The sequence below is a fragment of the Perognathus longimembris genome, chromosome 11 (assembly GCF_023159225.1).
Source record: "Perognathus longimembris pacificus isolate PPM17 chromosome 11, ASM2315922v1, whole genome shotgun sequence".
NCBI lineage: Eukaryota > Metazoa > Chordata > Mammalia > Rodentia > Heteromyidae > Perognathus > Perognathus longimembris.
The window spans coordinates 45,692,678-45,718,812 of NC_063171.1; the positions used below are offsets into that span (position 1 = coordinate 45,692,678).

At 38.7% G+C, this 26,135-nt stretch overlaps 1 protein-coding gene across 4 annotated transcripts in view; it reads right to left on the minus strand.

Annotated features, from left to right (window-relative positions):
- Positions 1–5: 5 nt before the first annotated feature.
- Positions 6–26,135, minus strand: part of Mia3 (MIA SH3 domain ER export factor 3) — a 46,237-nt gene continuing 20,107 nt past the window's right edge. Inside the window, exons 1-24 of one of the 4 annotated variants that reach the window (XM_048358161.1) lie at positions 24,463–24,741; positions 23,166–23,297; positions 17,296–17,317; positions 16,296–16,384; positions 16,035–16,112; positions 15,826–15,936; positions 14,510–14,581; positions 14,259–14,363; positions 13,094–13,216; positions 12,882–12,993; positions 11,496–11,551; positions 11,316–11,406; positions 11,006–11,144; positions 7,839–7,940; positions 7,079–7,139; positions 6,490–6,525; positions 6,347–6,414; positions 6,127–6,227; positions 5,819–5,956; positions 4,377–4,445; positions 4,194–4,273; positions 3,984–4,055; positions 2,470–2,620; positions 6–1,315 (exon numbers count right to left, since the gene is read on the minus strand). In XM_048358161.1, the coding sequence (XP_048214118.1) occupies positions 1,002–1,315; positions 2,470–2,620; positions 3,984–4,055; positions 4,194–4,273; positions 4,377–4,445; positions 5,819–5,956; positions 6,127–6,227; positions 6,347–6,414; positions 6,490–6,525; positions 7,079–7,139; positions 7,839–7,940; positions 11,006–11,144; positions 11,316–11,406; positions 11,496–11,551; positions 12,882–12,993; positions 13,094–13,216; positions 14,259–14,363; positions 14,510–14,581; positions 15,826–15,936; positions 16,035–16,112; positions 16,296–16,384; positions 17,296–17,317; positions 23,166–23,297; positions 24,463–24,573 (2,433 nt within the window). In that variant the 5' untranslated portion in view covers positions 24,574–24,741 and the 3' untranslated portion in view covers positions 6–1,001. Of the gene's footprint in view, positions 1,316–2,469; positions 2,621–3,983; positions 4,056–4,193; positions 4,274–4,376; positions 4,446–5,818; positions 5,957–6,126; positions 6,228–6,346; positions 6,415–6,489; positions 6,526–7,078; positions 7,140–7,838; positions 7,941–11,005; positions 11,145–11,315; positions 11,407–11,495; positions 11,552–12,881; positions 12,994–13,093; positions 13,217–14,258; positions 14,364–14,509; positions 14,582–15,825; positions 15,937–16,034; positions 16,113–16,295; positions 16,385–17,295; positions 17,318–23,165; positions 23,298–24,462; positions 24,742–26,135 lie in introns of those variants that run through there. The other 3 variants (XM_048358159.1, XM_048358158.1, XM_048358157.1) reach the window with 3 other exon arrangements.

Below are 26,135 nucleotides of genomic sequence, written 5' to 3' on the forward strand. Positions count from 1 at the left end.
GAATTTAATCTATGGTTATTGACACATTTTAATATTCCTTAAAAACAAGTGGCAAGGTAGTGGTAAAAGAATATAGACTGTTTACATTTTTAAAAGGACATTTCCTTACTTTGGAGTCATAACACATTCATTTTCATGTTGCTGCTAAATACCCCCATTGCAATAAAAATAAAAGCAATAAGATATCTGGCCAAATAATTCTTGCTACTAATATGTTCATACTCATAAAACCATCCTTAATAAGCAGTGAGGGTCACAGGAAGCCACCTGAATGCCAGGCCAGTAGGACCACTGATTTCTGTGAATTAAAGGAACAAATTCCTTACAGTGTTCCCAGGTGGTTTTGAGACTGAACATCCTCAGCAGCGAGCAACACTGAGCTGCTGCCAAGTCACCATCTTCAGTTCTGAGCGTCTTGCTTACGTGTTTCCCAAATGGCACATGTCTCATGACAATCCAGTGAATCAACAGACACTGGGGAAATTAATAAACAAAGTTTTATGAACTATTACTACAAAGAACTTCAGCAACAGGGAGGATAAAGTTTATGATATTTCAGTAAACATTTTTAGCGTAACAGTCTTTGTGACCAGATATTGGAGGGGGAAAAAAAAGATCAAGCTGTAAACACCATTGCTCTGTATTCAACTGATACACAAACTAAAAATGGGGTAATGGAAACACATGTTCTTAAAGCATTTCCACAGGAAATGTTCATATTTTTGACATTGTAAATCATTTAGCAATTACATATGCTACATAACTAAAACACAGGTATTCTTTATTGCACATTTCAAAATTGGAAGGACACTCTAGCATAAGAGGTGATTTTTCTTTAGAGAGGAAAATATGTTTTAATTGTTTGGCTCAAAAATGCACACTGCCAAGGCAGCTTAGTTCTAAAAACCTTTTAAAATAAACTTTGATTTTAAAGCCAACAAAATCCTTTATCATAGTGAATAGTATACAGTCCACTCTCTCTGAAGTGTCAGAGGTCATAGTTATGGGCTCTGTTTTAAAGCCTGAGAACAGTCCTGGCCACTGCCCTGAGAGGCAGATGGTGTCTCATCTCTGGAACCTGAAGGCAGTGAGTCTCTTGCAGCAGGTGGTGGTTGGTAATCCTGGGGACCATAGTTTGGGGGTGGTAACCGGGCACCAGGGATAAAGTACTCCCTTGGACCAAGTGAGCCTAATGGTCTAAATGGTGCGTGTCCTGGTAAAAATTCCCGAGGGTCAAGAGGCAGGTCCCGTTTCCCAGGTGGAACGACGCCTGGTGTGTATTCTCTTAAGCCTAGTGGTGGACGCATACCAGGAACTGCAAAACAAAGTAAGTCATTTTTAAATAACAAGGAATGTATTAAAACTAAAATTACTAAAACGTATGTTAACATATTCTCTGATTTCTCCCAACTCTAGAAAGCCAAGCTGACTTGCCTAACTAGCTGAGGCAAACTGAAGCTCAGCAAGTCTATCTACCTCCGGCATATGGCCAGCTAGCCCCTGAGCAATACAAATGGGACTCAACATGGCTCTAGTTAGTTCCAAGCTTGTTTGCTTCACTATACAATTCTGCATCTCTAACAACAGTTAAGAGTTTATTGCAACAAAGGAATTTTGATAAGGAAATCTTAATGTTTACTACTATTACCCATGAAAATGATTTATGTAATAAGTAGCTCAGCATGTACCTAACATTTGCTAACAAAATCAAGGTACTTACTCTGCAGGAAAAGGCCTTCTAGTTATGCCTAGAGAAATTCAGTAGCCTTCATTAAGCTCCTATTACATTGTCCTTTTCTGTTGTTGGGTTTGTTTGGGGTTTTTTTTTGCCAGTCCTGGGGCTTAGACTCAAGGCCTGAGCACTGTCCCTGGATTCTTTTTACTAAAGGCTAGCACTCTACCACTTGAGCCACAGTGCCACTTCTGGCCTTTTCTGTTTATGTGGTGCTGAGGAATTGAACCCAGGGCTTCATGTATACGAGGCAAGCACTTTACCACTAGGCCATATTCCCAGCACCTACATTGTCCTTTTTAAAAGCTCACTGCCATGTACTCTCAAGGTGAGGAGGGCAACTTTAACCTTCTTATTGCTTATGCTTCTATATTTATGCTATAAGATGTAATATTTGGAACTAAAAGATACCTTAAGTTGTGACACATGTCATCCAGCTCCCATCCATTGCAGTATATGGCCATTAGTATTAAAAGATATATACAGAGTAGTAACATTCCTTGCTTTCTGTATAAAACCCCTTTGTCTTGTCTGTAAGAGATAGCTATTGCACAGCTCAGTATAGGGAGATTACATAATGTTCTATATGTATCCTAATAAACTTGGGGAAAAGACAAAATGTACTCAGCTTTATTCTTGTATTGCAAAGCCCTGCAATAACAACTGTTTTAGCAAGGAATAAAAAGAAAAGGTGAACATGCTTTAAAAGTGAATCAGTACTGTTCAGATCATCATACCAAATGGTGGAGGGAGTGGCCGAGGCCCAAAAGGCCCACAGAGCTGAGGAGGTGGTCCATATCGAATGGGTGGTGGTAGAGGACCTCCCACGGGAGAACCCATCAGAGGCACCCCCGGGAAAGGAGGGGGCCCTTTGGTAGCCATATTAACCTGCAAGAGACCATTTATATTTTGAAATTCTTTTGACACATCAGAGAACCAACACCTGAAAAGTGAAAACCCAGTTGAAGCAGACACCAGGCGCCTGGCCAAAGAGCAGAAACTGCAACAAAACTCCACCCCGCTTCCCAGCACCATGTTCCCATGTCAGTTCAGAGAGGTTAGAAGGATGCCACCCAAGAATTAGCAGCTCCACGGAACTTGTGCTACTCCTATCTGTATAGGAAAGGGAAGATGAGAAACTCAGCTCATTAAGAGGTGATTTGTAAGAAAAGCCATGCCCTACACACCAAGAGATTTCCAAAGGAGTCTCATGTCTCTCTCATCAACACAACAGCTCATTTCCATATTAACAATAAATGAGAATGAAAATCTCTACATGTTACAATCGTCACTATTCAGAGTACCTTCAATAGGCCTTTCAGATATTATTTAAATTCTCACAACTTGAAATAAAAGCATGACTATCTTGTTTTAAATATGAGGGACAGAGAGGCAAGACCTTAACTGAAAGTCACACAGCACATAAGAGGCTGAGATGAAACTCAATACCAGATTTGACTCAAAACATGCTCTTCCCACTTCCGTATCTAATAAAGTGGTTGCTAGTCTCTTTAAAGCCTTTTACTACAGAAGGGTCTTCTTGAGTCTTATCCAAACTGCACTTGGATAAAAAGCTCTCAAGAGGTATAGGTCCCTGGAGTTGGAACTTGGAAGTATTTCCCAACTCAATATTATACACATGAATTAGCAAGGTAAATATTTACCTTCACTCATTAGTACATTGTATGAGACACTAATCATTTTCTGTGGGAAACTAATTTAAAAAAAATCTTGATTTCAACATAGAGTAGCACTGAGAAGTAAAATCCAAAGACTTAGCAGCTACAATAGCTACACAACTTTCAAGAGAATACAGTTGTGTACACTATTCACTTCGAGCAGATATTTTGTTATTAATGTAACTTTTCAAACCTTGCCTAACACACAAATGGAGAAATTTGTAAGTAGCATACTTCCAAACACAGAGTAATGATGAATTACATAATTTATAATAAATTCATTTTACTTAGAGCATGCAACACAAAGCACACAATATTAAATTGGAGTGGACTTTCCACATTCTATAATTACACTTACAAATAGGTGCTCTAAACTGATTAATCATCTATCCATATCAAGAGATGAAACCAACAACCAATCAGTTCAAGGATATTCCCAAGGTAAGGGGAAGAATAACATCAATACGACCATGCAAGTTAAAGAAATGGAGATTAATCTCATGCTTCTTGTATCCTTTACAGAAACACAACAGATAAAAGCCCAGGTCAGTCCTCAACCTCTAAGTACTCACTGTGACTGGATGCTCAGCCAAAGAGACCAAGCTAGGAACTGAGGGGCCTTCAGGCTCTTGGGGAACACTTTGCTTTTTAAAAAACAACAACAACAACAAAAGAGGATAGTACAAACTAAACAATCAAACTGGAGATAAGGTAGAGAGAGAATGCTATAGGAAAACCTACATGTTCCAGCACTTATAATTTAGCAGGAGTGCAGAGCTTACCTTGCCTTCGTCTATTGCCTTGGCTGGAGAAGAGCTTCTGGAGCTGCTGTTCATCATGGGAGCTGGACCAGATCCTGGGTCTATGGGAGGCCAGAGAACTGACTAAGACTCACTCTCACCTGTATACTTTGAGAATACATCTTGTGCCCATGATTTTAGACTGAAATGATTTAGATCCCTTACCAGAGGCTGAGGGTTTTCCAGATGCCTCCGATGACCATCGAGGACGAGGTAAAGGCCCATCCACTGTCCCTTGAGAAAGAAACACAGAGCCTTGGCATGTTTTGTTTTGTTTTTGAAGAAATAACTAGACATGGATCAACTCTTATTTAGAAAAGGCAACATTAAAAAATAGATCTCTACTGAGTGCCAGTGGCTCGTGCCTGTAATCCTAACTAATTAGGAGGCTAAAATCTGAGGATCACGGTTCAAAGCCAGCCCAGGCAGGAAAGTCTGTGAGAGACTTATCTTCAATTACCCACCAGAAAACCAGAAGTGGTGCTGTGGCTCAAGCAGTAGAGCACTAGTCTTGAGCTGAAGATCTTAGGGACAGCACCCAGGCCCAAAGTTCTAGCCCCACAACCGACAAAAAAAATAGATCTGCTGGCTGTGGTGGTACATGCTTATTACCTCACCACTCAGAAGAAACTGCTTCAGTTTCACAAGTTCAAGACCAACCTGGGCTACATAGCAAGACTGTTTCAAAAAAGGAGGAAGGTGTCTCTTAATGCAAATAAGTAACAATCTAGTGGCTTTACAGACACAAAAGAAAACTGCCTTGGATTGGAAGACAAACACTACATATTAATAATACTAGTCCTATATTTCAGAGTACCAGCTGGGTGTGTGGGCTTACAATTATAATCCTAGCTGCTCAAAAGACTGATACTGGGAGGATCACAATTCCAGATCAGCCTAGAAAAAATGTATGCCACTCTATCTCAACCTTTAAGCTGGGTACAGTGGCATACAACTGTCATCCCACTCATGCAGGAAGTATATATAGTATGTTTAAGCCAGTCCAGGAATAAAGCAAGACCCTATTTGAAAAATAATGAAAACAAAAAGGGGATAAGGGTTTATAGCTCAAGTAGTAGAGTACCTGCCTAGCAAGCAAGCACAAGGCCCTGTGTTCATACCCCAGTACTGAACAAGAAAAAAGTACTGTTCTGTATTTCAGGCTACAGTTGATACAATTCTATATGCTGGTGCCTTTTTTTTTTTTACTGTCTATATGTAATCTGGCTTCTAATCTTAGTGTTACAGACATTTTAACATCAGAAATAAGAATTGTTAAACATTTCAATTGCAGTAATGAAAAACAGAAGTATATATGATCCATAAATTATATGGTTTAAGGCTAATTTTTTACAATATTCATTGATCAACCGCACAGAGATTTAAAAATAAATACACATCCCAGTAGATAATTTAAAAGAAACAAAAAAACCCAGACCTTTAGGAATATACATAGTTTCTGTTCTAAAGTAGATCTTGAAATAAACTGTCCACTAAGATAAATTAAGACATTTCCTTCTCTGTCCTAATTGACCCAAGTTCTAAAGTGAATGCTAAAAAGAAAGAAACCCTTGGAACAGTTTATTGCCAAGTATGAGAATGCTCACCAAATTCACTTCTAGGCATATCTCTTCTACTGAGAGTAGCAGAGAGAGGTCTTCCAGGTGGCTCTGCAGTCAGGGGAGGGGAACATTCTCCCCCACTCACAGGGGATGGGCCAAAAGAACCATTCTGGCTCAGTGGACCTGAAAACAATACTTCATTACTACTTTCAGACAATCTTTCTTTTATTTCTCTTAGTAACTTATTGGAATTATTTCTAGGCATCATAACTATTACACATAGAAATAAATAGTAACTTATATAACATAGACATAACAAAAACAGATTGCAGGCTTTGACGAAGTCCCTCTACCTCTTCGTGGAAGGTTCTGTGTATTTGGTCTTCCTGGCATTGGTTTTACAATCACAGGTTCTTCTTGTCGCAGTGCCATCTTTTGAGACATTTCCAGTAATCTTGAATATTAGAAAAAGTGGACTTAAGTATACAATATCAATGAATTCCTTGTTTATCACTTAACACAGCCATAAAGCATTCTAAAAGCACTAGAAATGTATATATCAAAATCACATACTTGTGTCGCAGATTAGCAGCTTCCCTTTTCTCTTCAGCCATAGCTCTTTCTGCAGCACGGGCTTTGAGCTGTTGAAGGGAAAGTATTCGAATTTAGATGTGGTAAGAAAAGCACAAAACGAAGAAGAAGAAGAAAAAACTTACCCAGTTATCATGAGCTTTCTTTTCATGAGTAGCTATCTGAAAGAAAGGAAAAAAAAAAACATATCAAAAACATATTTAGAGCCAAGCACTGGCAGCTCAGGAGACTGAGATCCGAGGATCACAGTTCAAAGCCAAGCCAGGCAAGAAAGTCCATGAGTCTCTTATCTCCAGTGAACCAGCAAAAAGCCAGAAGTGAAACCCTGCCTCAAGTGGTAAAGCACTAGCCTTGAGCAATAAAGCTCAGATACATTGTCACGCCCTGAGTTCAAGTCCCAATACCAGCACAAACACACACATACACACAAAATACATGCAAACATGTTTTAGAATTCATTATGGCCATTGTAATTTTTTGTAGTAGATATCAGGAAATTCTGAAACTTTAGGGAAGTAAAATTTTTTTTTCAAATTTTTATTATCAAACTGATGTACAGAGATGTTAGAGTTTCATACGTTAGGCATTGGATACATTACTTGTACTGTTTGTTACCTCGTCCCTCATATCCCCCCTCCCTCCTCCCCCTTTCCCTTTCCCCCCATGAGGTGTTCAGTTCACTTACACCAAACAGTTGGGAAGTAAAATTTTTACCTGATTTTTAAATGAGCGCTCAGTTTTCTGCAATTCTTCCTCCATTTCTTCAATTCGCCGCCTAAGAAATAGACATGGTTTTATTAGTTAAAACACAACTGAATAAAATTTGAAACAATCTGAAAAATTTTCCATTTACTCTTAACAAATGCACTTTTAAAGATTTCAGCAGACATGTAGGAACATTTTATATAGTTTCAATAAAAGTATAACTTGATCAAAACTAATCATAGTTTCCTTGTTTATCATTTAATGCTGAAGACTGAGTTGATAAATTACAATTTTCATACCTGCTAGGAATATCTTCTTTCACTCAACCTTATTTTTCCCTTTACTATATCCAATGGAAATTTCACAAAGCTATGATTACTGGGTCTATTAAATGGTACAAGTACTTGAATAGTTTGATTTTTTTTTTACATATTGCACATTAAATACCTTTCTTAAAAAATTATCTTAACTCTGTACGATACCTTATAATAACAAAAAAAAAGTTTGGAGACAAAAATCTCCAAACTATTAATATGAACCAGGTTTCTTACATGATTGCCAGTGGTACCTCTAAGTAAATTCCAGTTAACATTTTCTGTCATCTAAAATATATTTTTCTCCTGTGTAAACTGAGTGTATTTATTCATTCCCTCTTACCGTTTATTTTTTCTTCCATGCTATTTTCTTCTACAGAATGTAAAGGTAATTGGAAATAAAGTGAACACCAGTTACCCCATGCCATTGGCCCCTCTTTAGGAGCTGAACTCACTTGTAGGTTTTGACTTCCTCTGCAGCCAAAACCACCTTCTCATCTGCAGCCGACAACCGCTGCTCTCTTTCCTGCCGGTCATACTCTTCTTGACTCAGTTTCCTAAAATAAAACCAGTGGTCAAATGAAAGTTCTCTTTCCTTGCAGAAGTCTGTCTGAATGCTCTGTCCAAATGTCACTTCTCATCCTTCTCAAAAATGCAAACTTATAAAATACTAGGAAAGAATTCAAACCTGCTCTTTCAGAACTTGGACTCTGGCTTTCTAACGAGTCGTCTCTCTACATAATTATCCAGCCACCAGTAAACAAAACATATGTAGAAAAAAAAAAAACCACCAATATTGTGTTCCATGAGAAAGTCTCTTATGCTTGGGATAATGAAAAGTTCCTTTCTTTTCTTTCTATGTGGAAAGCCAGGACTGACCATCCTAACGCAACTGAACTTACTAGGAGAATTAGAAAGGAACATTTACTTCTCTTATTTCTGCCATGGGAAGGGCACTAAATACTTTTCTTATTTTGTCACTGAGAAACTATTGCTCAATCCAAGACTAGTACATGTTAAACATATTGTCAGTCAAAGGAAGAGCCTTTCAGGACATGTCTTCTAACTATGAAAACAACCACGGAACATCTGCACACGCTTTCAATGGATTGGGATTAAGAAAAGACAAATCTTAGCACTTAGAAATATCTGTCACCCAGAAAACTAGTCATCCCCAATCACAAAGACCAGATGTGAACTACTATCTTATTAATCTTTATAGATTTTAAAGACAGCAGCATTTGAGGTAGTATAAATGCTCTTTTCTGAATCCCAGCACTAAGAGGGTGAGGTGGGTGGTCACAAGTTCTAGAGCAGCCTAGAATACCTAGTGAAGCTGTGTTTCAAAACAAAACAAAAACAATCTACTTTCTGTTTATATTTATAGTATACATAGTTCCAATTCAAAAGATACTTAACTTGAAATTTCATTCTCTATGAGTCAGAATTTAAAAAGTTAAAAGAGAAAGGATTATTAACACCAAGGAGAAGTTTCCCACTCATATTCTTTTATAGCAACTCATTCAATACTTGGGCTAATACTTTGAGTGGCTATAAAATACTAGTTAACTTGTAAGATGCTAAAGATAAACGTATAGATAAAGCATTATTCCTGCACCAGGGCTCAGTTTTATGGATAAAAGATGCATGCACGAACAAAATAATCTCTCCCTAACTTTAAGGAAGAATGTGAGAAGTGATATGGTCCAAAAAGAAATGTACTCATTATTTGACTTACATAACTGTAACCACTCCGTACATCACCTTTATAGTAACAATTAAAAATGTTTGAAAAAAAAGAATGTGAAAAACTAAATCTTATTAAAAAATACCAAACTTGTCATGGTGGTACACTCATGTAATCCTAGCACTGAGTATACAGCAAGACCCCATCTCAAACCCCCAAGAGAGAATTTTGTTTCCAATATTGAGTTAAGTCAGAATACTATGAACAATCAGAACATCTAGAAAAAAATCAAAGAATGTCCTTGAAGGTACAGAGCCGTGAAGACATGTGTTTGTGGGCAAAACCCAGTAGAAAAAAGAATCCCAGAATCACATTTTTTTTTCCCCCAGTACTTGGACTCAGGGCCTGAGCACTGTCCCTGGCTTCCTTTTTTTGTGGTTTTTTTTTTTTTTTTTTTTTTTTTTTGGCTCAAGGCTAGCACTCTGCCACCTGAGCCACAGCGCCACTTCTGGCTGCTTTCTGTATATGTGGTGCTGGGGAATTGAACCCAGGGCTTCATGTATACAAGGCAAGCACTCTTGCCACTAGACCATATCCCCAGCCCTTAGAATCACATTTTTTTGTTTTGTTTTGTTTTGTTTTGTTTTTGGCCAGTCCTGGGCCTTGGACTCAGGGCCTGAGCACTGTCCCTGGCTTCTTTTTGCTCAAGGCTAGCACTCTGCCACTTGAGCCACAGCGCCACTTCTGGCCATTTTCTGTATATGTGGTGCTGGGGAATTGAACCCAGGGCTTCATGTATATGAGGCGAACACTCTTGCCACTAGGCCATATCAGCAGCCCTCAGAATCACATTTAAGGCTAACATTTTAGGCTACTTTTTCCCTACATTCATCTGCATATTAAAGATGACAATGCAGAGATAAAGAGGCTAAAAACAGTCTTCAACAAATTACTGGAGCAGTGGCATTGAGGGTAAGGGGAGGTACATTTTAATAAGTACAGGCTATATGGTGTGAGCTATAAGAAGATAAGTCAATCTATGGCTTCATCAAGCTTAATCAGAATAGCTAAAAATATTCCAACAATCCAAAAGAAAGAAAGCCAAGCACAGTGGTGCACACAGTAATCCTAGCACTTGGGAGGCTGAGGAAAGGAGGATCACAAGTTTGAAGCTAGTCTGGCCTACATCACAAGTTTTGGATCAGCCTTAGACTACATAGTGAAATCCTGTCTTAATCTTATCACCAACACTCCTCCCCACCCCACTCCCAATACAAAGAGTCAAAAAATAATGCAGAACAGGCCATCAAATAGCAAATCCTTTGTAGACTTTAGAGAATTCACTCAAGCAAGTGTAAAGAAAAGCTTGAGAATACTGTATAAGAAAGGGATACTAGAGACAGGTGATTAATTACATGACTGACAGAAATTATGGTATGGACTTAAACTGAGAGTGGTTGAGAAAAGGTTTTCCAGGAGAGAAGTTGAATAAACCAGCTGTTAGTAGGTACTAACTACTCCCCTTCACATAAATTACAGAAACATTTTCTGACTACTGATTAGAACAGAAAGAAGCTATGGTAAACAAATCACAAAGGAAGACCAATCTCTATCACAGATGGGGATGGAAGTGTAAAAACTCTTAAAAAATAAAGTATGGCTCACACCTATATTCCTAACTACTCAAGAGGAGAAGATCAGGACTTTGGTTCAAGGCCAGCTTGGGCAAAAATTTCATGAAATCTTCTCTTGCCTACCCCACACCTCCCTGAAATCTCAACTAGCTAAGCATATCTGTTATTCCAGCTAAGGGACAAGTATAGATACAAGGATCTCGGTCCAGGCTAGATGAGACATAAATTGGAAAACCTATTCAAAAATAGCTAATACACTGAGTGGCAATGATAATGTAAACAATATGGAGTAAAATCTTACTTTTGCAGAGCCATCTCCTTCTGCTGGTAGAGTTCATTGAGAATCTCCACTTTCTGCCTCAGAGTTTTGCACTCATCTTCCAGTCCAACTTTAGTGAACTGCAGTGTACTGCGGTCATCTTCCAATTTCTTTATTTGCTCTATAAAGGATAAAACAGTTATCTTCATATGTGTGCAGAGGACTGTAGAGATTGGTTGAGATAAGTGCTAGGTAGGTTGAGAAGCATGAAAGCAAGAACCTAGTCTGTATCTTTCCAGTAAAAATTTAAATCTGTCCAACTTATTGGAATTTCTTCTCAAGAGGAACCTACCTTCCAGGCTATATATAGTGGACATCGAGGCTCTTAGCTTAAGTTGTAAAAGTTTTAGATCCTCTTCAGCTACTGATATTGCAGTTTGTGTCTAAAAATTGCAGGAGAGAGATGCAGTCTTACAAGTAAGGCATGGTAAGAATTCACAGGCACTAATGCAAGTCTATAAAAAGGACCTACCCGAGAGACATCCATCATCTGCTTAATTTGATTTTTTATCTTCTCACTCCGGTCACCTGAAAAGCAAAGGTGGTAACGGCTTTTTCTCCCCCTTTTTGTTTTTTGGGTTTATTGTTTTATTTTGATTTTTTTGTGTGGGTTTTTTTTTTTTTTTTTTGCCAGTCCTGGGGCTTGAAGTCAGTGCTGAGCACTGTCCCTGGCTTCTTTTTGCTCCAGACTAGCATTCTACCACTTGAGCCACATCAACATTTCCAGCTTTTTCTATATATGGTGCTAAGGAATTGAACCTAGGGCTTCATGTATACGAGGCAAGCTCTCTACCACTAGGCCTATTCCCAGCCCTTCCCTTGCTTTTTTTTTTTTTTTTTTTTTTTTTTTTGGCCAGTCCTGGGCCTTGGACTCAGGGCCTGAGCACTGTCCCTGGCTTCTTCCCGCTCAAGGCTAGCACTCTGCCACTTGAGCCACAGCGCCGCTTCTGGCCGTTTTCTGTATATGTGGTGCTGGGGAATCGAACCTAGGGCCTCATGTATCCGAGGCAGGCACTCTTGCCACTAGGCTATATCCCCAGCCCCTTCCCTTGCTTTTTAAACTCTGTATTTTCTTGACTTTCTCAAAACTAAACAATGATCATGTTCAAACACTGGAAGAAAAACAAAATGAACGAACAGAACTGACTTTAGAAGAATTACAAACTCGTAAAAAAAAGTTCTCAGTTTGTACAATAAAATGTTGTCCCTACTATTCCTAAGCAAGAAGACATGTGTGAGAATAAAGTTCTTTCTTCTCTCTCAGACATATCTCAAACTGGGAAAGTGTCTTAAGATTCACTTTTCTGTTCTGCCCCTGAATCTGCTACCATGTATGGTTGAGAAGAAGACACTATACAAGCATTCATCAACCAAAAACAACATCTAGAGATATTTTCCTCATCAGTACACACACTACTCTTTAGCTTCTGGCCATCTTATACCTCTGCTCTTACAGCCTTAGATTATTATTCTAACCCTATGACTTGAAGTGAGCTGTGGGCCTCAGAAGCACAGAAGTACAGACTCATGAGTATTAGTCAAATATCTCCATAAACATAAGAAACAAGTTTCTCCTACTATATATTTGATATTTACAGGTATAAGACATGACTAATGCAGTTGGGGCATACATATCTAGTTCTCAATGGAATGAAAAAAACAGTCAATGTACCCTGTATGCTTACCACCACACAACAACTCAGTAACCACTTCTGCAAAATGAAGACAGACATTTCTACATGTCCAGTGACAGTGTCTACAACTTCAAAGCTTAAGAAGATAATCATCCAGCTACAAGCAGCATCAATCAGTATACACGAGGGCAAAAAGGGTCCAACCTTCCTGAGACCGATCTTACCTCCCACCTCTCCATTAGCCAATTCATCTGACTCGTTTCCTCCTTTATTTTGATCCTCAGATTCAGATTCACACTCTAACCGATTCAATTGTGTAATGCAATTAGTCAAAGCCTATAAAAGAAGCACAAGTATTCAAGAGCTTCTAAATTTTAATTTGTTATATTTCAGAAGAATCCATGATGCTGAGCATGCATAATGAGAATAAACTTACATTAATATTATCATCTTTGTGAGTAAGAGCTACTTCTAAATCTTTCTGGGACTTCTCAAATGATTTGAGCTGCTCACTGAGCTCAGCATGTGATTTGCTCCAGTCTTCAATTTCCTGCTGCAACTGAAAATTAAAAATACATGAATTACGGCTGGGGATATGGCCTAGTGGCAAGAGCGCTTGCCTCGTATACATGAGGCCCTGGGTTCAATTCCCCAGCACCACATATACAGAAAATGGTCAGAAGTGGCACTGTGGCTCAAGCGGCAGAGTGCTAGCCTTGAGCAAAAAGAAGCCAGGGACAGTGCTCAGACCTTGAGTCCAGGCCCCAGAACAGGCAAAAAAAAAAAAAAAAAATACATGAATTACTGGGCTGGGAATATGGCCTAGTGGTAAAGTGCTCACCTCGTATACATGAAGCACTGGGTTCAATTCCTCAGCACCACAAATATAGAAAAAAGCTGGAAGTGGAGCTGTGGCTCAAGAGGTAGAGTACTAGCCTTGAGCAAAAATAAGCCAGGGACAGTGCTCAGGCCCTGAGTCCATGCCCCAGGACTGGCAACAAAAACAAAACAAAACACAAAATACATAGGGGTTAGATCTTTTGCATGGGAGACATCAGGACCATGTAAATGAGACAGAAGAACAGGAAATCAAGCTCTTCTTAGTCTCTGATGAGGGACTCAGACCTGCATTATGTGACTAAGTAAGAAAGCCAGAGTTCTCAGAGAAGTTAGCCCCATTTATTGTATCTTTCAGAAAATGGCTTCTAATTCAAATACTTTATTTCCAGTAGGAATGGACTAGCCCTCACTGAGTATTAAACCCACACTTCTGGACAAATAACCTCCTTAGCCAGAGAAGCAGTAATTACATAGAGAGTTTTTGTTCTAAAAAGCCAAGCAATTGCTTTGAGGCTACTCAAGTTAATACTGATTGGGTTTTGAAAACATAAAGACTAAACACTCTTTTGAGAGCTGCAGGAGTTTGTACAGAACAGAAAAGTACAGAACAAATAGAGAAAATCTATATGTGCCATTATCTAAGACTAGGCCCCTCCATGAATACTGTCTCTCCTTAAAAGCAATTCTGAACAAAGATCATTGAGACATAATGTCAACTGTTTTTCTAGTTTCTGTTATCCATGACATGAGCTCTTCATTACCTGCTGTTTCTTCTTCTTTAGTCTAGCATTTTCTTCTTGAACCCGATGGCATTCAGACTTTACTTTCTCTTCACTGAGCTTAGCTTCACTGAGGGCAATTTGAACCTATTACAAAACATTCTGATTACTAAGATAATTTCAAAGAGAAATGAGTTACATTTTCCCAAACATTACAGTCTTGGGTTTTGAAATCTGTGTTGTTTAGCAAAACAAAGAGTATTGATACTGTGCAAGAATGTAGGCAGCTTTACCTCTGAAAATTCTGAGGCACTCACTGAAATAACATCCTTTAACTTCTCGATAGACTTCTTTTTTTCCGATATCTGCCAGGTGAAAATATAATACAAAACATACATTAGAATTTCAGTAAAATTATGGATATGTAAGCTACAATGAAGAAATATTATAAAACATATCCTGAGTCATCTCATGCATTTCAGATGAAAGAGACCTCATTTGAGTCTACACAAACAAATCAAGAGTTTAAGGAGAATAATTGAGGTTATAAATATTTCACAGTATCTACAAACTTCCTGGTCAGGAGATAATGTAGTGGGGTAAACACCAAAAATATGAAAGAAAAGAAAATATGTTCAAATACAACAGTTCACATCAGTAATTAGTTTGCACTTTACTTTGTTTTTAGTTTTTGTCCCTTAGTGGTAGAACAAAAGAAAACCCCCGAGTCATTTTACAATTCTCTTGCTTAAATTAAAAATGGTAGAACAGTAGAGAGAATAGACAATTTTACACAGAGAAGAATTCCAAAACATTTATGAAGACACTAACTGCCTCAAGGAGGTAAGAATGTGTCTCCACTCCTTAACTGTGGGAAGTTCATATATACTTTCAAATAATACAGTATGTTATTTTTTTTACAGTATGTTATTATTTTACAGTGGAGGAATGTGGCAAATATGGCCTTAGGTAAGTGATTAAGCCTGAGGATAGGAACTCTCTTAATGTTCTTATACAAAGATAGTAAAACTACTTTTATGTAATTCTAAAACTAAAGTTAAAAGTTTACTGGAGGGGCTGGGAATATGGCCTGGTGGCAAGAGTGCTTGCCTCCTACACATGAAGCTCTCGGTTTGATTCCCCAGCACCACATATATGGAAAACAGCCAGAAGGGGCACTGTGGCTCAGGTGGCAGAGTGCTAGCCTTGAGTGGGAAGAAGCCAGGGATAGTGCTCAGGCCCTGAGTCCAAGGCCCAGGAATGGCAAAAAAAAAAAAAAAAAAAAAGTTTACTGGAAAAGGAATTGCTTAATAAGACAAAATAAAATACAAGGACTGTTCAACTATGTGATAGTTTCTTAGTTTTTTACTGTGCTTTAGAGGGCGGAATCAATCTACTGGAAAATAAAGAGAGGGTTGAACGCAAAAACACTTCCTAGGCTCATTAAAAACAACATTGAATTAGTACTTAAAATTCACAAAGTAAGCAGAAGTAGAGTCACCTTCCTTACCCTAATATTACTTTAAATAACAGAATAGGAAAAATTCAACTAAATCTCCAAATAATTCAATAGCCATATTATAGTACCTGTTAGCAGTAAAACACTTACCAAGTCTTGATTCTTGATATTCTGTTCTCTTTCAGTTTCTAACATAACACGGAGATTTTTGGCTCTGTCATCCAGAATTTCATTGGTTTGTTCAAGTGTCTTGATTTTATCCTTAAAAAAAACCCAGTATATTGAAATTACATTAAAAATTACTTGTTAACATTTATTTTTGCCTTTAAAATAATCTCCAAATGATAAGAAACTTTTACCTTATATTTAATTGCTTCATCAGAGAGAATCATATTTTGTTTCTTAGTTTCTTGAACATGCTTCTTTGATTCTTTGATCTATGTAAAATAAAAGATTTGTAATTAGGAAAAATTACTTATTTCCAAGTAGATGACTCTTTATAATAGAAAAGTTTTATAAATATATGGAGCTTAATATTGTACAATAAAAATTTAACCAAAGACATAATGTAAGACATGGAAATAATTTAAGCTAGAACCAGAAGGAAAAGGTAATTATACCTTCTGTTCATAATTTGACAATTTTTGTAACAGTTCTGTATTTTCTTTCATGATAGTCTTCAACTTTTCAGAAATTTGTTGCTCAGTGACTAAAGGGAAAAAAAATCCACAAGATTATTACGAGCAGTAAAAAAAAATGAATTGTCTAACATTTTAGCAGCAAACACATGTCTAGTACTATGAAGAAAAGGAACACCTTAATGTATCTATTTTGTCCTTAAAAAACCAGCTAGTTATAGCAATAAGGGTGTAAAAGTTTCTTCATCAGAGAGAAACATAAACTAAATCATATAACTAAAAAGCAAAGAGGGCTGGGGATATGGCTCAAGTGGTAGAGCATTTAGGGGGCTGGGAATGTGGCTTAGTGGTAGAGTGCTTGCCTAGCATGCATGAAGCCCTGGGTTCAATTCCTGAGCACCACATAAACAGAAAAAGCCAGAAATGGGGCTGTGGCTCAAGAGGTAGAGTGCTAGCCTTGACCAAAATGAAGCCAGGAACAGTGCTCAGGCCCTGGTCCAAGCCACCAAGACTGGCAAAAAAAAAAAAAAAAAGTAGAGCATTTAAATATAAGGTTCTGTAAGTTGAAACCCTAATACTGCTCCTCCCCTACAAACTACTTCCTTTTAGCTTACATAGAAACCTCTTATAAAGAGGACACAGAAGTGTCACACAAGCCTAACTAGTGATTGGAAGTATCTTGGCTTGAGGCTAGCCTAGCAGAAAAGTTTGAGAGACCACTTGTCAATGAAGAGAGCTAGATGTGTGGTGCACATCTGCTACATGAAGAGCCTAGCATAGGTGGTTCACATGCAGATGTATGCCTAGGCAGTAAGTGAAACCCTATCTCAAAAACAACCAGCAAAAATTAGGGCTAGAGGCAAGTGATAAATGCCTGCTAACAAGCTTGAGGTCCTGAGTTCAAACCATAGTACTGCCTCCCCAAATTCATATCAAACACCAATACAGAGGACAAGAATATAACATAACCCTACAAAGTTACCTTGATAGACTCTATTCTTTACCTAGAAGAGAGAGAGATAAAATTCAATTTGATGTCAAACATTTCATAAACAGAAGTAAATTACTCTTAATACAACGGAAGTATAACAAGAATAATAGCTTCATTCATGATAACAAATTTAGAGGATTAGAAATACAGAAAGCAAAAATAATCATTTTAATTTCACTGATAATGATACACCATAAACAACTTTAAGATATAAACAAAACATAAAGAGTTTACTTTGCAGCTAAAGACATGTTTATATACCTAATAAATGAGCACAATCTTATGGCATGAACACTTACTTTTAATAACAAAAGTGGTTACTATCTTCATAAAAAATATACTATTACTTTATTTAACCAATTTCATTTTGACAGCCCCCAATAGCCAGAATAAAGTCTGGAAAACAAAATTAAGGGCAAAATCTTTGTACAAAAACATTTCTCTTTCACTCACCAGAAAACATCTTAGAAATTATATTCAAAGTTGGCTACTGGAAAAAAAAACACCCAAAACCTAAGGAATACAAGTAAGAGAGGATCTATGTATAGATGATATGAAGCTATACTTAAAAGATCCTCAGGTTAAGGGTCATAGCTTAGGTTATAGAGCATCTGCCTAGCGAGCATGAGGTTCTGAGTTCAAACCACAGGACAGAAAAGAAAAGAAAAAGGAAAAAATAATAAAAGTTCTTAGACCTGAAAACCACTTTCCACAAAGTAATAGGATACAAAACCAATATATAAAAAATCAGTAGCTTTTCTGTATACCAATACTGAACAGGCTGAGAAAGAGAAAACAATCCCATTCACAAAGACCTCAAAAATATTAAATACCTAAGAATAAGCCTTACAAAAATAATGAAAAACCTCTATAGTCATAACTAAAAATAGTAGAAGATAGAAAAACCTTTATATTTGAGGACTGATAAAATTAATACTGTGAAATGGCTACACTACTGAAAGTGATCAATAAATTTGATGTGACTGCAGAAAAATCCCAATGTCATGCTTCACAAAAATAGAAAAATTAATCTTAAACTTCATATGGATCCTGAATCATCAAAACAATCTCTTTTTCCGGTCCTGGGCCTTGAACTCTGGGCCTGGGTGCTATCCCTGAGCTCCTTTTGCTCAAGGCTAGCACATTACTACTTGAGCCATGGTACCACTTACAGCTTTTTCTGTGATTTAATTGGAGATAAAACTCTCACAGACTTTCTGCCTGGGCAGAAATCAGATCTCAGACCTCAGCCTCCTGAGTAGCTAGGATTAAAGGTCCCTGGCTCTCAAAACAATCTTGAAGGGTAAGAGTAATGCTAAAAGTATCACAATTCCTAATGTCAAATTATATTACAAAACCATAGTAACAAAACAGCATGTTAATGGCACAAAAACAGATATATAGATCAGTAGAATATAATAAAAAAAAATCCAGACATAAGACCACACCACTATAGCTATCTCATTTTCTACAAAGGCACCAAAAATGTGTGTTGAGAAAAAGATAGCCTCTTCAACAAATAGTGTTGGTATATTCACATATGAATTTGATATTTACATGTGAAAGACTGAAACTAGACACTTCTCATCCTATATAAAATTAATTCAAAATGGATCAACATCTAAATTTATGACCTCAGCACCATGTATATACATTTTCTATATGGAAAAAGCCAGAAGGGGTGCTGTGGCTCAAGTAGTAGAGCGCTAGCCGTGAGCAAAAAGAAGCCAGGGCCCAGGCCCTGAGTTCAAGCCCAGGACTGGCCAAAAAAAAAAAAAAGAAGTTCCAAAAATTAAACACCCAAAGAATGATCCAGTTAATAAATACACAAGTTACTTGAATGTAGTACTCAAAAGATGGTTGGTGAGAATGTAAATTAGTGCAACCACTATGGATATCAGTATATACATTCCTTAAAAAACTAAAAGTAGAACTAATACATGATCCCACTATATCACTCCCAGACATACATCCAAAGGAATGTAAGTTATAATAAAATAGAGATTATATGCACACCCATTTATAGCAGCACTATTCACAAGAGTGAAGCTATCAAATCAACTTAGGTATCCATCAACTAATGAACGGATAATAAAATGTAGTGCTTATATACAATAAAATGTTATTTAGACACAAAGAAGAATGAAATAATGTTTGAAGGAAAATAGATGGACTTGGAAATCATCATGTTAAGGGAAAAAAGCCATACAGAAAACCATATATTACATACTCTTTCTCATATGTGGAATATAAAACTATTTTTTAAAAAACTGAATAGCGGGCTGGGGATATGGCCTAGTGGCGAGAGAGCTTGCCTCGTATACATGAGGCCCTGGGTTCGATTCCCCAGCACCACATATACAGAAAACGGCCAGAAGTGGCGCTGTGGCTCAAGTGGCAGAGTACTAGCCTTGAGCAAAAAGGAAGCCAGGGACAGTGCTCAGGCCCTGAGTCCAAGGCCCAGGACTGGCAAAAAAAAAAAAACCAAAAACTGAATAGCAAGAGTACAATACAGGGGGGACTACCTGTGGTAAGGACAGAGGAGAAAACAAAACAGAAGTAAAAGAAGAGGGTAAAGAGAGGCATTACCTATTAAAATTGTCTTTAAAAGGAGGAGAGAGAATAAGAAAAAGTAACCGTGGAGGTGAACTGACCAAAGTACATTATACACATGTATGAAAATATTACCACGAAACCACTTGGATCACTAATATATGCTAATTTTAAAAGAGGAAAGAAGGTGGCCACTGGTTGAATTTAGACATGATCTAATAAGCTATATCAGGTGATTTCATGTACCACTAAACCAGTATGATAGATGTAAAAGGGAAAAGAGAATTGACAACTAACAACTTGATAGGGCAAAAAATGGAATCTCCAAAGACAGCAATGAATGCTAGGGTAATAAACCCTAAGTATTGCTAAATTTCTTTATAACTTAGATTAGATTTCTCCTTTCAAATGTTACAAAATCATAAAGTTTATAAACCATCCAAGGCATTTCAGCATTAAGTACCTAAAATACCACTTGTAATAAATCTCAAATATAAGAAAAGATATTCACAGAAAACTCCAATACAGGGAAAGAAATGACTATTTCTCTAATGTTTGTGTATTAGTACACTCATTCGTACAGTATTCCACTTCCTTTTCTCCTTTTCACCAAACTAACAAGCAGGAGAAAGTACAAAGAAGCAAAATCAATCTTCCAAGGCAAGGACTTAGGTTCCAAAGGGAAATGCTGAGGGCGGATGAGCAGTAGCTAAGACACAGGGCCTACCTACACAGCATAGTGTAAACAGAAATGGATGTGAGAGTTCCTGAAATAGGAGAAATACAAAATGTTTTCACCTTTCCCCCTTCCAATTACCCTTCTGTTCTTTTATGCTGTACTTGAAGAAAAGTTCAATGATGTTAACAAAAGCCCTCACAGGGGCTGGGGATATAGCCTAGTGGCAAGAGTGCCTGCCTCGGATACACAAGGCCCTAGGTTCGATTCCCCAGCACCACATATACAGAAAACGGCCAGAAGTGGCGCTGTGGCTCAAGTGGCAGAGTGCTAGCCTTGAGCGGGAAGAAGCCAGGGACAGTGCTCAGGCCCTGAGTCCAAGGCCCAGGACTGGCCAAAAAAAAAAAAAGCCCTCACAGAATCCAGGTAAAAGAACTCTTCTTTGTATGAAGGTATTTTCTTGTCCTTGTTTTGGTTGGTTGGTTGTTTTAAGCAGGGTCCCACCATACAATCCAGGTTGGCGTGGAACTCCCTATCTGCATACTGATGCAGTCATCAGTCTGGCCTTGAACTTGAGATACTCCTGCCTCAGCTTCCCTGGTATTAGGATTGCAGGTCTGAACTACCATTACCACACCCAAACAGAAGACACTTCTTTTTAAGGAATTTTTACAGGAGACAAAATGTATTAACAATGATAGGTCAGATAAAATAATCAGGAAAAAAATGATGAGTTTTAAAAATGGATAATTTTCATCTAATGCTGAGACACAAAGTTTCAACTGAAAGCTTTTTGTCTACAAAGTTCATTTATACATAATAATTTTCCCTAATTACATTTAATTAAATAAGTATAAAACAATGATTTAGGGCTGGGAATATGGCCTAGTGGCAAGAGTGCTTGCCTCGTATACATGAGGCCCTGGGTTCAATTCCTCAGCACCACATATACAGAAAATGGCCAGAAGGGGCGCTGTGGCTCAAGTGGCAGAGTGCTAGCCTTGAGCAAAAAAGAAGCCAGGGACAGTGCTCAGGCCCTGAGTTCACGGCCTAGGACTGGCCAAAAAATAAATTAAAAAAAACAACAACAATGATTTATGGTACAATCACAAATATGTATTAAGGGTATGCAAACACACATATATACACATACATATACATACACATATACATATATATATTTAGGGTTTGTATATTTATATCTCAAAGACAAATTCTTCTCAGAAAGACAATGAATAATTAAAATTTAATGATGTGATTTTGAAAAGGAAATAATTAGTATTTCCAAACAAAAGCATACTTCTGAAGACAACACATGATCAAATCAAAAAAGTATACACCAAAGAAAAAGACTGAAAAAATTATCTCATCTCCTAAACGTTTCTACCATTTTACATTTCTTTGCAGCATTTTTTTCCTATGTGTTTATAAAATAACCAATTTAACAATACTTTTAAGTCTTACTTTCTACTTTTTGTTTTACTTCACATTAAATTATAAGCACTTTCTGGGGGCTGAGAATATGGCTTAGTGGTAGAGTGTTTACATAGTATGCATGAAGCCCTGGGTTCAATTCCTCAGTACCACATAAACAGAAAAAGTCAGAAGTGGCACTGTGGCTCAAGTGATAAGAGTGCTATCCTTGAGCAGAAAAAGCTCAGGGACAGTGCCCAGGCCCTGAGTTCAAGCCCTCAGACTGGCCAAAAAAAAAAAAAAAAAAGAGCATTTTCTGTGTCCCCATGTCTTTGAAACATAAAAAGGTGTCTAATATCCTATTTTATAGATGTACAATAATCCCTACTGTGGATTATTTGTGTCAAGTTCTCACTCTAATAAACACTGTTCTATTGAACACTCTTTTTTGGGGGGAGGGGGTGGTCATGGGGCTTGAACTCTGGGCCTGGGCTCTGTACCTGAGCTCTTTAGCTCAATGGTAGCACTCTACCACTTGAGGAGCCACAGTGCCATTTCCTGAACACTCTTATACAAGATTTTTAAATGTAAGATTATTCATTTCTTCTTAAGATAGATTACTAGATATGATATTATACAATGTTTTTCTATATCCTATCCCATTTCTGTTAGATATTATTAAACTACTCTTCAAAATGGCTATAAGAATTCCCAAAGCTATTGAGCACCTGTAATCCTAGCTACTCAGGTGGCTGAGATCTGAGGACCACAGTTGGAAGCCAGCTGGGGCAGGAAAACCCATGAGACTATCTCTAATTAACTACCAAAAATGCTAGAAGTGGAGCTATGGCTCAAGTGGTAGAGTGGCTAGCCTACCTACAAAAGCTCAGGACAGTACCCAGGCCCTGAGTGTAAGCCCCAGAACCTGCACCCCCCAAAAAGAAATCCTCCAAACTAGTAACATGCATATATAATCTACTTAATTCTTCATCTTTAGGTCTTAATAAGAAGGATTTACAAATCAGAGTCTTTCTATTGAGATTATATATCCACTGTTCTTTAAGGTGTTTATCAACACAAAAATTACAGTAAATTATTTTACAAAGTTAGTCAGGATTATAACCATAATGTGTTTTTATGTCACTAACTGAAAAAAGAAGTGAATAGGTCTGTGCTTACAAAATTTTCCATGTATTTATGAATCACTTAATTTACTCACAACAAGAACAGTTCTCCAGAAGAAAATGGCAAATGAAACTATTCCCAGGAGGGCAGTGAGAAGTACAGGCTTCCATGGTAGTCCATAGAAATCAGGACCAGGCTGAACATCATCAGGCAAAGTGGCAACTATCTGAAATAGATATGTTAGACAAAATAAGTGGGAAACATTACATTTACAACAAAGCTATCCCAATCATCACAGAAATTCTATGCCAAACTCAGAAAGAAAACTGTCCCTTCAAATGTCTTCTCAAATAGCTCCCATTTCATGAAAGAGCAGTGCTCTCTGTCCTGTTTGGCCTGTATTGTTTTGAAGTAAAATAAACCTAAACATCTTTTAAGTTTTATTTCCAGTTGCAATAAGCTAATGGATGGCTGAAATCCCCTGGATTGTATTTTACTCATATGTATGTATGTATACATATTTAATATAACCAAAAAATGAGGGGAGAGGAGGGAGACACACAAGCAAGTGTTGGTGGTCATGCCTATAATAGCCACTGAGGAGGCTGAGATCTAAAGATCACAGTTCAAAGCCCCCAGTGTGGGCAGACAAATCCAAAAGACTCCTCTCCCAATTGATCACTAAAAAGTGGAGAGAGAAAGAGAGAGGAGGAGGGGTGAAGTGAGGGAGAGAAGCAAGCAAGCACACACATAAAAAAATAATGTATAATAGATATAATTAAAAATTAATGTATAATTTTATGGCTGCAAATAAAACCAATATTATAATGAAGAGCCCACATAATGTGTCATTCCTCTAAGAGTTTTTAATCCTTCATTTTACTCTACTCTTACAGAAACAAAGACAAATGCTGAGTAAGTTCAGCTAACTTTTGATAACTGGTTTAGACAGCTCTGAAGGTAACTGTCTTATGTAAAACTCAGTGCCTTAACTGTGTGTCCTCAAAGACAGTGTGTTACAACAGTACCTAGCTGGTTAGGCACCTAGCCGGTTTTCATAGCCTGGTAACTGTCATACTGGCCCATCCCCCAACAGGACATTAAGCTGTTTTGATTGCGACTGCATTCTAGAACCTAACACAGTGCCTGACACTGCCTAAAATGCTCTGTTAAAAAAAAATCGAGCTTCTAAAATTACATGTTCAAGCCCTAAGTGCCCAGCAACATCCAGCCTGCCTCCGGCCTGACACTCCGCTTCCCCTTCGCCCTGTCAGTCGATGTCCGGTCTCGTCCGTCCGTCCGTCCGTCCGCCAGCCCGAGCCGGGGTCTCCACCCCGCCCCCGCCCCAGGTGCGGGGATCAGGGTTCCCCAGTGGGTGCAGGGGCTGTCACCTCCAGGAGCTTGGCTATGAGGGCTGCGTAGAGCACCGACAGGGGGCCCAGAAGCTCCGGGTCCCCGGGGGAGGCGGTGACAGATGGCACGGTGGCTGGTACCGTGTCCATGGTGTGTGGACGGCACAGCGGAGGCGACGCTTCCCTGCGGATCGGCCCGGGACCTCCACTTTCCCTGAGTCCTCCTCGGGAGGGAGCCGGCGAGGGGGCGGACACCGGGAATGAACTTCGCCTTCCCCCCACCCCCGCCCGGCCGGCACCTTCCGCCTTCCTCCACCAGAAAAACACGTCATCAAACAAGGCCCAGGGCGGACGCCGACGTGCCAGCCCGTGGGGGCGTGGCCAGAGCGGGGCATGGACAGTGGGCGGGCCTGGTAGAAAGGAACCAAGGGCAAGGAGCTCTGACAGCCCGCGACTTAAAAGGGCGCGCGGAGGCAGCTAGTGAACAACCAAGAGGCCAGAGGCTAGGAGCCGGGGAGGAGCGGTGGGGCTCTGACCTCTCAGGCCATTTGAGCACCCCACGGGGTGCAGATACACTGAGGACCTGCTCCCCAATGTCCACACCAGAGATGATTCTCCTGCTCCATTCTGAAGGACCCCACCATTCAACATGGACAAAGCCTTCCATCGCAGCCCAATCCAGTCCACTGCTTACTTTTCACTTCTTGACCTCCATTTGCTGGTGTCACTCTTATAAAAAGCCTTATCCTAGCCCGAAGCCAGTGCCTTATGTCTGTAACCCTAGCTACTTGGAAGGCTGAGGAACGGGAGCCTCGTAGTTCGAGGCCAGCCTGGAGAGAGAAAAACTTAACGAGACCTCCTTCTCAAGGTACATCAGGGTGTATATCCAAACTATACAGGATGCTTGAGATGGGGGGGGGAGAGATTACAGTCATGAGCCACTCAACCTGGCTAAACATCTACCATTTCTGTGTGGTGGAAACTTTCAAAATCCTTTCTTCCACCTTTTGGAAATGCACACCACATTATTGTTATTATTTAGAGCCATCTTATCATTCTTTCTGTTTTTTGTTGTGGTTTTTTTGAAAATTTCCCATGGTAAAAAACTAAAAACATTTAAAATTAAGATGTAATTTCAAACATTTAAAGGATTACAATGTAGAAATCTGTGCGTGTGTGTGTGTGTGTGTGTGTGTGTGTGTGTGTAACTTAGACATGAACCCAGGGCCTCTTACTTATTAGACAAGTGCTTTACCACCTGAGCCATTAATCCTCCACCTCCATCATTTTACTTTTGGTAAAATGGGGGGTTTGGTTTGTTTGTTCAGATAGGGTCTTGTTGATAACTTTTGACCAGGCTGGCTCCAAACCTTGAACTTCTTGTCCCTGCCTCCCAAGTAGCTAGGGGGAATTAGAATTTTATAAGGGATATCATACAGAGGGAAATATGAGTCAATATAAGAATGGACTACCCAGCTAAGGATTGGGGAGGCTCTGAGCTCTCTTGGTGATGCATGATCTGGAAAGCCTATACCCCGTGCAGCTGCTGGCCTTTGGAGGTGACATCAAAGAATCCTTGTAATATGGCTTGGTAATTGTGGCGTCCTTTGTTTTCTTGATGATTGGGACACAACAACAAAAGTTCAGTAGTGTGCCCAAACTTCTAAACTCTAACTTTGAGACATGAATCCAGATTACCCTGGGTCACAACT